Source organism: Mobula birostris, chromosome 31 (assembly GCF_030028105.1).
Source record: "Mobula birostris isolate sMobBir1 chromosome 31, sMobBir1.hap1, whole genome shotgun sequence".
Classification (NCBI taxonomy): domain Eukaryota; kingdom Metazoa; phylum Chordata; class Chondrichthyes; order Myliobatiformes; family Myliobatidae; genus Mobula; species Mobula birostris.
This window is the reverse complement of record NC_092400.1, coordinates 14,839,625-14,852,387: the sequence shown is the minus strand read 5'-3', so window position 1 is coordinate 14,852,387 and position 12,763 is coordinate 14,839,625. Positions and strand designations below refer to the sequence as shown.

The 12,763-nt window shown below is 39.4% G+C and overlaps 1 protein-coding gene across 2 annotated transcripts in view; it reads left to right on the top strand.

Annotated features, from left to right (window-relative positions):
• Positions 1-12,763, top strand: part of sart3 (spliceosome associated factor 3, U4/U6 recycling protein) — a 41,868-nt gene that overhangs the window by 4,132 nt on the left and 24,973 nt on the right. For both annotated transcript variants that reach the window (XM_072247989.1, XM_072247990.1), the window contains exons 4-9: positions 218-402; positions 1,427-1,532; positions 5,319-5,443; positions 8,349-8,504; positions 10,067-10,205; positions 11,627-11,734. In XM_072247989.1, the coding sequence (XP_072104090.1) occupies positions 218-402; positions 1,427-1,532; positions 5,319-5,443; positions 8,349-8,504; positions 10,067-10,205; positions 11,627-11,734 (819 nt within the window). The remainder of the gene's footprint in view (positions 1-217; positions 403-1,426; positions 1,533-5,318; positions 5,444-8,348; positions 8,505-10,066; positions 10,206-11,626; positions 11,735-12,763) is intronic.

Sequence of the window (12,763 nt, the reverse complement as noted above, 5' to 3'; positions counted from 1 at the left end):
TACTACCAATCTGAAGTTTCGTAGTCAAAAATATGTGCTCTGTCTGAAGGAGTCATTCCACCCATATGTAAGATAGAAGCCAGGTTAAATTTTTAACGGAATAATTCCACGTTTGTAAATGGCTCGTCTTTACTGAGACTTGGCTATAAAAATGCATGCTCTATTCCTCGGTCTGTGTTAATATACGTTACAATTAATTAACAAATTTTAAATACAGGTCCTGAGATATGGCTGGAATATGCACAGTACTCTATTGGCGGGATTGGCTTGCAAGGTGGTATCGAGCGAGCTCGTGGGATATTTGATCGAGCCTTAACTGCTGTTGGATTGCATATGACAAAAGGACTAGCAATCTGGGAGGCCTTTAGAGAATTTGAAAATGCTATTTTAGGAACTTTACAGGTAAGCAAACGTAACTCAATTAATGCATCAGGAGCTGTTTGCATGTTATTTCTCTTAGAAGTAGATGCAAGCCAGCTAAAAGTAGTTAGCAAGTAATGTAGCATATATGGGATGGTAAGCATTGGTGTTTGGTTTTCGCGTTTTATTAGTCAGTTCGTGCCTGTTTAACCTCATCTCCCTCCATTGTATGCAGTTGATCATAGACCCCTTTGGTGGCTGTAATATCACTCCATCCCAAGCAAAAGCAATTAATGGAAAATTATTGCTTAATTTGTGTTTTGTTATTTAGAAAGTGGGTTGAAGTTGCCCTAACTCATTTTATTCCTGATAGAGAGGATACTTGAAAGCCAAGCATAAGACACGAACCCAATTTTCTGCTTTAAGGCATTAATTCACTATTGATTTCACAATTTTAAATTAATTGCTTCATTAATTTTATCAGTTAGATAATCCTGTTGTATTTTCCTTTAGTGAAGAAATGGGAATAAAATTTTGTCCATTATCCACACTGAAGGCTTGGCCAATGTTGTAAAATAGGACTTTTTAAGCAGAATTATGGATATACTGTAGTAATATTTCAGTGTTTGTCCTTGTTTCCAGTGCATTTCACAGTTGATGTGAACTTGGATTTAGGGTGACCAGTATTGAAATGAGCAATAATTGATGAGTTTTGGATTGATAATTGTTACTGAGATCTTATCCAGTGGCACGTCTTCCAGTTCATTCTTGCCATTATCTGCGTAAGAGCAAGGGAATTCATGCCAAAACAGAGCACTGTTTTAGCATGATTAGTGCTTCGGGAAAGAGTATTGATTGTGACTTTGAAGGGACCATAAGTCACAGGTAGAATGAACTATCTTCTGAATCTGTCAAATTCTGATACGTTATACTATTTTAAGTAAAGTTTACTGGCACTTAAAATGTTTAAGAACTGGAGTATTCTGGAACGTTCAATTAAATTCTTCATATTTAAATTCAGTAGTTGTTAGTATTAATTACATGATTTTCTTTTCATCTCTGACAGCCCTTACCTGGTACTATTTTGACTTCAGAACAGCAGGAAATGATGAAAACACAACTTGACCGAGTACATGCACTCTTCAAGAGGCAGCTGACTATCCCTTTGCTTGGTAAGGTGCTCTTAGTTTGTGTGTGGATAAATGCGCTTTCTTCAGAAATGTTTGCATCAAGTAGAATTTGTGTAGGGTGCCTATTAGACGGGCAGATACGAATCTTTCATATTTAGATCAGAAATTTAAATGCCCTACTCCCACTGCATCTTCATAACTTTATTTGTTTTGCATTTATAAATTTATCCATCTGTTTCTTAAATACATTAACAACTTTTCTCATACAGACATCTGTGAGAGCAAGTTCCATAGGTACACAGCTTGCTGAGTTTCATGAATAACAAGTTTCTTCTCAATCTTGAATCTCCTGACAGTGCGATGCCTCGTTCTATATCTCCCAGCCAGTGGAAGTATTATGTGGTAAATCTTGGTTGCATTGTTTGATGGCAAGTAGATTTTTTGGGAAAGAGACGTAAACTGCACACACTATGCCAAATATGGTCTCACCGAGGCCCTGCATAATTGCAGCAAGACATCTTTGCTCCTGTACTCAGTCCATACTGTTTGCTCTACCAGTATTGCTTTTAGTGACTGAGTGCCGAAGTCTGTTTACATAGCTTCCCAACCTAGCACCACTGAAATAATATGTTGCCTTTTTGTTTTGCATATTAAAGTGGATACTTACTGCCTGTTGCACTACTGATGTTGAGGGCAGCAATGAAGGTTTTCTTTGCGATTTCCGTAACAGTTTTTTTTTACCAGTCAGGATTGAAGAACCCTGAATCCGGAGAACCGGAGAGCCACTCTTAGTCTGGCCTCCACCCTTTGACCTGTTTGGCCTGTGTGACCCTACCAAGAGTCAAAGCACAAGGCCCTGACTCCAGCCAACATATCTCTCTGAGTCATTGAGATTCGCCAGCTTCCAAACCCTACGACAAGGTTGTGGTCCTCTTGGGGGATTAAAGTGGATAACATTGTATTTATCTATATTATTACTGCATTAGCCACGGTTCTGCCCACTTTATGCTGCTAATTTGCGAACAGAAGAATTCATCTTTGAAACTTCTCACTCTTCGCAATCCCATCCAGTTTATGTCATAGTGTGGATCTAAATTTGATCACAGATTAAATTTTGATAATTCTGAAAGCGGTCGAAAGCCACAACATGCAATTCAGCAAGACCCTCATACACAGGAGACTGACGGCCCCCACTGTCATACAGACAGCAACAGCTCTCAACCTTGTTTGTTGCAATCCAGAAGGAGACAGTCCTTTTAATTTCACTGTTGCCCTGCAACCTATTCTCTCTCATGTGCCTCAGCTCCCTTACCATTTACCTCTTAGTGCGAGTAACTTACTGACATTCGGTTCCAATTAACCGAATAGCATGTCATTAGGATGTGTAGGATCCACATGAGGAGGACCTGCAAGGTCAAAGGTCAGAATTCAGAATCAGGTTTATTATCACTGACTTATATGATGTGAAATTTGTTGTTTTGTGGCATCTGTACAGTGCAAAGCTTCTCTGTGGATTGTCACCGTGTCGTGGTGGAGAAACTTGTGTGGTCCTGTGATCCCGAGAGCAATGCCGTCTGGAGCTATGCTCCTGGTAGGGTCACCCGTGGCGGTAAGGTCGAGGGTGAGGTCCCTGACAAAGAACAATCCAACCAAGACCTCAACGGTGGAACAGGCAGACGAAGTTACTTCGAACTCAACGGCTGTGAAGGCAGATGAAGGCTGCAACAAACCCATCAGCTCCAGTCATCGTGGTTTCCATGCCATTGGAATCAGTTGGTTGATTTGTGAAGTATCGTGTGCTTCTTGGAGTGCAACATCAAGTACATGTTAAACAAATACACACACAGGCGTCTTCACTCTGTGGGCCACTTCTTCAGAACGAAGACCATCATCCTCGACCTTGGGATAGCCACGACAGTGCAAAGGCATAAAATTACTATCAATTGCATAATGAATAGTATGCAAGTAAAGGATGAGCTGATGTTCGTGGGTTTGTAGACCATTGAGAAATCTGACAATGGAGGGGCGAAGCTGTTCCTGAATGATTGAGTGTGGTTCATGCTGATGTTGAGTGCGAGGTTCACCTACAAAATGCTGGGTCTCGGCCTGAAACGTTCTGTACTTTTTTCCATAGATGCTGCCTGGCCTGCTGGTTTCCTGCAGCATTTTGTGTGTGTTGCTTGGATTTCCAGCATCAGCAGGTTTTCTCTTGTTTGTGTGTTGAGCGTGAGCTGTTGTTGCACTCAACAGCTGATCTCTCTCACTCATGTATGACTCCTTGTTGCCATCTGAGATTTTACCAATGGCAATGGGAATGTATAGATGCTGTTTGAGCTGAACTTAGTCACATAGTCATGAGTGTGGAGTGAGCAGAACTGGGGGCTACTCACACGTCCCTGATCTGCTCCTGTGTTGACCGATCCTAACTGACTCTGCTCTCTCGATGAGGAAGTCAAGGATCCAGCTGCAAGGGAGATACAGAAGCCCAGGGTTTGAAGCTTGGTGATTAACACTGAGGGGATGATAGTATTGAATGCCAAGCTTTAATCAATAAACAGCAATCTGACATGTAGTTTGCTATTGTCCAGATGCTCCAAAGGAGAATGAAGAGCCAATGAGACTGCTTTCATTGTAGATGTGTAGACTTGAAGGCAGCTGTTAGCAAACTGCTGTGTCACAATGCCACCCTTAAAAGAAAAAGATGAGAAAAGAGGATTCTGCTTTCAGAATGCAATGTGAGACTTGTATAAGTGCAGTCTCCCTAATATTTTATCGTCAAGTTGATCAGCCATTATTAGAAGGTACAAAAATAACCTTGTGCCATTTGTATTCCCACCTTTCATGAATGGCATAATCAGTATGCTCCCCAATTCCCCTGGAGTGAGCTACATTTGCTTAAAATAAAGTGCTTTCAATCTAGGCCAGAGAATTCTGCATGATGTCTACCATTCCATGAAGACTACCAGGTATTGAAACTGTCAGTACAATCCAGCCCTGGCCATTTGTATTTTGTTTTGCTCTCCTAATAAAGTAATGGTATTGCTACAGCTCTGTAAAGAACTTCAGTGATCTTTTTAAGTGTAATGCTGAAGTGTTCTCTATGCATCTGGCTGAGTCTTAGATTGTTGTGCTTTAATAATAGGAGGCTCAGTAAAATGCAAGTTAGTTTACCAAAATGAATACATATTGATTATTTTATTAAATCAGAGGCAGACAACACCAGAAGGTGATTCAGTTTGTTGTGCCTGTGATGGCTCTTTAGGAAGGAATTCGGCTCATCTCACTATGTGCCACGAATTTATTTTAACTTTTAAGTACTTTAATCATTCGTAAGGCCAGTGATGTTGTGGGGATGGAATTGGACTCTCTGACGGTGGTGTCTGAAAAGACGATGCTGTCCAAGTTGCATGCCATCTTGGACAATGTCTCCCATCCACTACATAATGTACTGGTTGGGCACAGGAGTACATTCAGCCAGAGACTCATTCCACCGAGATGCAACACAGAGCGCCATAGGAAATCACTCCTGCCTGTGGCCATCAAACTTTACACCTCCTCCCTTGGAGGGTCAGACACCCTGAGCCAATAGGCTGGTCCTGGACTTATTTCCTGGCATAATTTACATATTACTATTTAACTATTTATGGTTTTATTACCATTTAATTGCTTATAGTGCAACTGCAATGAAAACCAATTTCCCCCGGGATCAATAAAGTATGACTAAATATTATTTTTAGAGTTTTAACATTTTTGCAAAAGAGCATTTTAGATTTTGCTGTTAAGTGTAGCTGTGTTTATTTCACGCATGGTTATCTATGTTCTGAATAGACATGGAATCCACATATGCTGAATACGAGGCATGGGCTGATGAGGTGCCTAACGAATCAGTGATACAATTATACAAGAAGGCTTTGGAGCAAATGGAAAAGCGCAAACCCTTTGAAGAAGCTTTGGTATGAATTAAGCCTGAGATAGTTTTGCTTTAAAGTTCCGTAATGTAAATGTGTTCAAAAATGTATTACAAAACAAATTTTTAAAAAATTTTGACATGTGGTGGAAAATAATCTAACTAAAGAAACTTGCATTGGATGGAATTTAGAGTTGCTGAACACCTGCTGAAGGTCCACATCTTTCTAACAAAATGGTGACACTCCATTTACAATGTTTGATTGGGAGAACATTTGACTACTAATGTTATTTCACTGGCTGGCAAGGTTCTTGTTCTGCTTCTGACATGCATTGGAAAGGATCTCAATCCACTTACTGCTTCTCAAGAGAACAAGTAAAACTGAAGCTGCTGTTATCTAAAAGATAAACAAATGGAAGAACTCAATCTGTCAAGCAGCTTTTGCTGAAAGAGAAACAAGTTAACAATTCCGGTCAGGGACTCTTTCCTCAGAACTGTTCTGAGGAAGGGTCCTTGACCCAATTAAGTGCTTTCTGGTACAGTGCTGCTGGACTGGCTGAGATCTGCCATTTCTGTTTTAGTCCTTCCCAGACCTTAAAGGAAGGAGATAAGAACTTTGCAATTCCCATAATTTTATATTGTCCCAAAGTTTCTTTGATTTGGGAGCTATTCTTTTAGATTAGAACATTATGGATGTCACTTCTTTTAATAAAGATGAATGAGGTAAACAATAATCCCAATATCACTGGTGTATGTAATCAAGGATCAAGGGAATGAACAGATATTTTTTTAGCTGATCAGTGAGCCTAGCATCGATTTATTGCTGACATATTTAAGTTTTATGAAGAAGCATCCAAATTAGTTGGCAGTGGCACGCTTATGATGTGAATTGTGTGAATTTGATAAATTACCTTACAAGAGACTGTTATTTAAAGCTATAGATCATATAATTGAGAGAAAAATTTTGTGGCTGGCTCAGAACTTGGCAGAATGCCAGGAGGAATGATGGGCATGTAGTCAGATTGGTAAGGTTAGAGCCAAGGTCTCTGGAAGGGTTATTGGTCAACAATTCCTTAGTGTATCTCATTCATCTTTATTAGAAGTGACATCTACAATGTCCTAATGTAAAAGAATGGCTCCCAAGTCAAAGAAACTTTGGGAAATTATAGTTATTTATAGTAATCAGAGTATATACTGAGATGAAGAGATGGAAAATTGTGTAGATATCTAGTTTTGGTGATTACATAAAGACAGGTAGCATTTTAAGCAATGTACTTGGAAGGAATCAATTAGAGAAAGTGTAATTCTTCAAATGAATGGAAAAAATGGTGGTAACTGGATTTTAATATAGAGAGATGCAAACTTACATAAAAGGGACAAAACTCAGCATTGGCTGTGAATTGGTGGTTGAGGGGGTAGGCTAGGAGAGGAGAAGAACCGGAGGTGGTGGTGGGTATCTGTCCATCGATTATTTTCTGGACCTGACTGATACATTTGTTAATCAAGAGGGCCTTTTAATCTGAGGTGAGTGCAGTGGGAGTGACTATAAGTTATACTACAGCTGTGCAAATTCCTGTTTGGAAAACACCTGGAGACGTGTTGAGCAGTTCTAGCATCCTCGCTTTATAAAGGGTGATTTGAAGGGAGTGCAGCATGAATTTACTGGAATGCAACTTGGATCCTAAGTGTTAAATTATGACACAAACTAGCATTTATTCCCTGAAATTTAGATGGTTAGATTGAAGTTTTCAAAACTTTAAAGTGAACTATGAAGTAGTGGAAATTTTTACCGGTTGGGAATCTTGCACTGAAGAGTATTATCTGAAAATGAGAACTGAGCCTCTTGGGAGTGGAAGAAACTTTGAATGCTCTTCCACAGATAGCAAATGATGCCAGATTAACTATGAATTTGAAACCAAAACTTGAGGTACAGATAACCAAATGGGAAAATTGCTGTTGGATTATAAATCAGTCATAATCTTAATGGATCGTGTCAGGAGAGAAGTAGACTAACTTCAATTTGTTGTATTTGAGGGATTGATTTAGTTTACATATTAAATATGTGAATATTAGATATTCAGTAATGTAAATCATCATGTGTGTTGCTATTTCTCAGGCAGAAAGTTCCTGAATGACTCCCATCTTAGTGACATTTTGCAGAGGTACTCTTTGCATTAGGGAATGAAGACAGATATATCCAAAGTGGATTTATGCATCTCTCAGGGCTGTTTAGATTAGTCTGTAACAACTGTAATATTGAGTTACTTCTCCCATTTTCCTTTTGCATTTGGAGTTGAGATGCAATTATCTGGTTCATTCTGTACTTCTGGGAAGGATTTATAAACACAGCTGAACTTGATTTCCTATTTTTCCCATTGCAGTCATTTGATTTTCTGTTTCAATATGCAAGTTGATTTTCTGGTACTTTTATTTCCAGATGATATAGATTTCCTTTGACAGTACTTGGTTTGAAATGGTTCATAATTTGAGAAATGAAACAATGTGCATATTAATGTGATTACTGCTGGCATGTAAATGAGCACTGACAAATTGGTTATATTAAAATGCATCTTGCTTTTGAAACAATTAAAATTATGAATAAAGAGAGAAAACACTGGAAATTCTCAGCAGGCCAGGCTGTTTCTATGGAAGAGAAACGGATTTAACCTTCAGTTTGAAGACCCTGTGAAAGGGAGTGGGATGGAGAATCTAGAATCTCAGGCTTATCCCTGCAGACTGAATGGAGGTGCTTTGCAAAGCATTTGCTCCATCTGCATGTGGCATGTCAAGTGTAGAGGAGACTGCATTATAACAGCCAAACTTCGTACACTCGATTGAAAGAAGTGTGAGTAAATTGCTACTTCACCTGGAAGTACTGCTTGGGAAGGGAAGAGCTAAAAGGAAATTAGGATATCATATTTCCCAAATAACATTTGCTTGTTCTATTGCAGTTGGTAGCAGATCCTCCAAAACTGGCAGAGTTTCAGACTTACATTGACTTTGAGATGAAAGCGGGGGACCCAGCAAGGATTCAGATCACCTTTGAACGGGCGCTGTCCGAGAACTGTTTAGTGCCAGATCTTTGGGCACGCTACACTCAGTACTTGGTAAGGAAAAGGTGACAAAACTGATCGCTCAGGAGCATTTGTGTTAGTCTTCTCGAATTTGCAGATTTGTAATATCACCTAATGACTTCTACCACCCTTAAGATCACACCTTCCGGCTACTTCTAATCAGCTGCCTTGGCATATGTACTGTTATACCTTAATTTATGCCTTTGTTAGCACTTTTTGCTTGATTGTTCCAATGGCATTCTGGTTGCCTTCTCTTTCTAAACTTGATGTTATCCAAAATTCTGCCACTTGTACCTTAACTAGCAGCAATTGCTGTTTACCCTTCATCTCTGAGCTTCCTGACCTATGCTGACGGAAAAAAAGCCGTTCTTTTTCTCAAAGCCCTCCATGGCTGGCACACCCTGTCTCTTTCAGTCTTGATCTCTTTTCCTCTAGTTGCTCTTGACTCTTGGTCATTCCTGAATATAATTCTTTCACCACTAGCTGTTAATCTCCCTCCTTCTTTATTTCTTTTTCCAATTTTAAGACCATCTTTGAAACTTATTTCTGAGCAATGTTTTGTTATCTATCCAAATATACCTTATGTGGCCTAGTGAACTTTGGGATGTTCTGTGTTCAGCTTAGGATATTGGAGCAGAGTTAGGCCATTCAGTCCATTGGGTCTGCTCTGCCGTTCCATCACGGCTGATTTATTATTCCTCTCAACCCCATTCTCCTGCCTTCTCCCTGTATCCCTTAAGACCCTTACTAATCAAGAATCTGTCAACCTCCACTTTAAATATACCCAATGATTTGGCCTCAGCAGCCGTCTGTACAATGAATTTCACTGATTCACCACCCTCTGGCAAAAGAAACTATTTGTATAAAGAAGTTATATGTAGTTATTTGTTTTTGCATAGATGAATTAAGATGGGCTGCATGGTCTTCTGGTTCTGTAAGTATCTTCTGGCTCTGTGATCTGCACAAGAATGATACGCTCTCCTAATTAACCTAAACAACTTAAGAACAGTGGTATGCTATAGTTTAATAAGTACAAATATCAGGGCACTTTTAAAGTAAACTGCTTAGTGCTTCGTGTTGTGGAAGGAACAGCTATTACTGTATCTGCTGAACCTCATAAAATTCATCACAACTGAGTATCAGAATTTGTTTTCACTGCAAAATATCCCAGACACTTGCAATTGGACACTCTTTAGATTGAAGTCTTTCATCCAGCATTAGTTTCAGTACGTATAGACACTTATTCCCCAAGTCCTTTTTTATTTGTTTTGTGTACAAAGTTCTTGTGTGATCTAATTTATTGTTTGATGTTATTCTCAACCCTTCTCTGATATGCTTTTGACAGTGCAGTATGGAGTACGCTCCTTCCCTGCCCACATCATTTCAGTGCCCTCTCTGCTTGGTCCACTTTTAGCTGGACAGAACAGTGCTTCGATTCTTAAAGCTTTGTTTCCTCACTTATCATAGACTGAATGAGGTGGCTCGCCTTCATGTCTGTGAAAAGTATGTTACAGAGAGAGTTTAAGGATGGTTAATCTTTGTTTCCTCTTTATTACTGATGTCTACATTTTGGCTTGCCCTCCATGCCATTGTAGGACAGGCAACTGAAGATTAAAGATTTGGTTCTCTCTACACATGAGCGGGCTGTTCGAAATTGCCCTTGGATAGTTGGATTGTGGAACAGATATCTTCTAGCACAGGAGAGACACCAAGCTGAACACAAGGTCATAACAGGTAACTTGGATTCTTAGCATTCGCACATTTAAAAGAAACTCCATGATGTATAGGTGTTACTGGTAAGCATTAAATGCTCATCTCCATTTGCTTTTGAGAAGTTGGTGGAATGCCTCTTTTTTTTAAACTGCTTCTTCCCATGTGGTGAAGGTGTTCTTACATTTTTCTTGTATATGGATTTGGATCCATCATCTTTGAAGAAAGTGGTATATATCCAAGCCACTCTGCTGCATGTGGGGCTGGCTTCAGTGGGAGTGACAGGACCTTTCACACTGTGGTCCTTGTCCTTGCACTCGCACTCGATAGTGGATGTTAAAGATTTGGCAGATGCTGATGAAGAAGCTTTTACAAGTTTGCTGCATTCATTTGACAGCCCAGGTGCACTGATAATGTGAATGTGTGATATTGTATGGGGGTTCCAGCCATGTAGACTGTTCTGTTTGAGATGATTTGAACTATTATGGGAATTGCGTTTATCCTGACAAGTGGACCGTGCTCATCCGAATCCTAAATTAGAAAGCTTTGAGGATCTGGAGAAATAATGGCACTCTTTCAGCCACCAGTACTTTAGGCATCTATTAACTTAGGGTTAGTTTTGTCAGCCATTGGAAGAAGCAGTTTTAAGAATAGTTATATTTTAGTTAGAATTGTGTAAAGAGTAAAATATTCTTGATACTGTAAGTAAAAGAAAAATGTTGTAAATACTAAAAAGTCAAATAAAATTTTATGGAGAAGGAAACTGCGTACTTATGTTACTTTCTTAGAATTAGAAAACAGGTGTTATGGACGTCATTCAGAAGCTGGGTGGGGAGGAAAGAAGAAAATCAAAAGGAAGATTAAATGATAAAGGAGAAGATCGTGTAAGACAAATGGGAACGGTAGGGAGAGAAGTAAAGAACTATAGGGAAAGACCATAGAGGTGGTGCTCTCTTAAAAATGGGATGGTGATAATGATCTGTAATTCATTAATTCAACAATGAGTTTGCCTGACACGATTTTTGTGCTGTTCTTTAAGTTACTAAATAAATTGTTATTTCATCAGTAATGGACATGTAGGGCCCTGCTCAGCCAGAATGGAATAGATAAAAGGGAATCCTTAGTTGAGAAAAAAGAAAGACTTGTCATTTACCACTCCAGTGGTTCTGACGTTATCAGAATGGGTAAGATGGAGACTGACAAACTGGGAGAATTAAACAGGCACCTTAGTGGATTGGCAGTTATGAGGAAGTGCAGCTTATGTAGCAATGGATGTTGCTGGAATGATTACATATTTCATACATTTTCTGCAGAAAGTGAGACTGGTGCTTGGAAAATTGGAGGTTTGTTATGCATTTTAAAATATTTTATAGTAATCATGAAATGCTATAATGCAGAGCATCATTTCAGTGCAACTCACTACTGTTTTTTATTATAATTGGTAGATACTTTTGAAAAGGCATTGAATGCCGGGTTCATCCAAGCTACAGACTACGTGGAGCTCTGGCAGGCATTTCTCGACTATCTGAGGCGCAGGGTGAATTTTAGCCAAGGTATACCATAAAAGTGTGAGTTGGTGCTTTTGGCCTTATCTTGATGAAGATAACAAATGGCAAAGTGTAAATTACGTTTGCAAAATAAACTGCTGCAGGAAGTATTTTTATTTCTGGAGCACAAGACTGCAGGAAGCACTTTTCTTGTGTTTCTTTTGTCTCTGTAAGATTTGTTAACTTATTTCCCTGGCAGTTGTGCCTGCTTTGAGTCAAGTTCCCTCTATATATTAGAGGAATTCTATTGGAATGGCAAATTTTGTTGTTCAATGAAATAGATAACGGTAAGAAAACACTGGGACTGAAAGAATGAGATATGTTGACAACTTGTATGAGATGGTAGAGAGAGTCAAACTAATTCAAAGTTTGGGTATAAGATTTGGCTATCTGTAGGAACATCTGGGAGAAAACAATAATGTCATAGAATCAGTAGGTTGATGCAAGGAAAGTGGTAGGTGATATTTTGAAATTAAAAGTAGGTGGTGTTGTTTATTGATAAAATGAGAGGTTTAAAATTTGGCTGTGACTTAATGTCACTCGGTGTCAATAAGACCAAGGAACTGATTGTAGACCTCAGGAGAGGGAAACCAGAGGTCCATGAGCCAGTAATCATCGGAGGATCAGAGGTGGAGAGGGTCAGTAACTCTTAAGTTCTTGGATGTCACTATCTCAGAGAACCTGTCCTAGACCCATCATATAAATATTTCTGCGAAGAAAGCATGACATTGCCGATACTTTCTCAGGAGTCTGCGGAAGTTTGGCATGTAAATGAAAAGCTTTGCAAACTTCTATAGACGTGAGGTGGAAGGTGTGCTGACTGTGCATTACAGCCTGGTATGGGAATACCAATGCCTTTGAGTGGAAAATCCTACAAAAGGTAGTGGATTCGGCCCAGTACATCACGGGTAAAACCCTCCCAACCATTGAGCACATCTACAAGAAACATTGCTGTAGAACAGTAGCATCCATCATTAAAGATCCTCAACACCCAGGCACACTCTTTTTCATTGCTGCCATCGGGTAGAGGATACA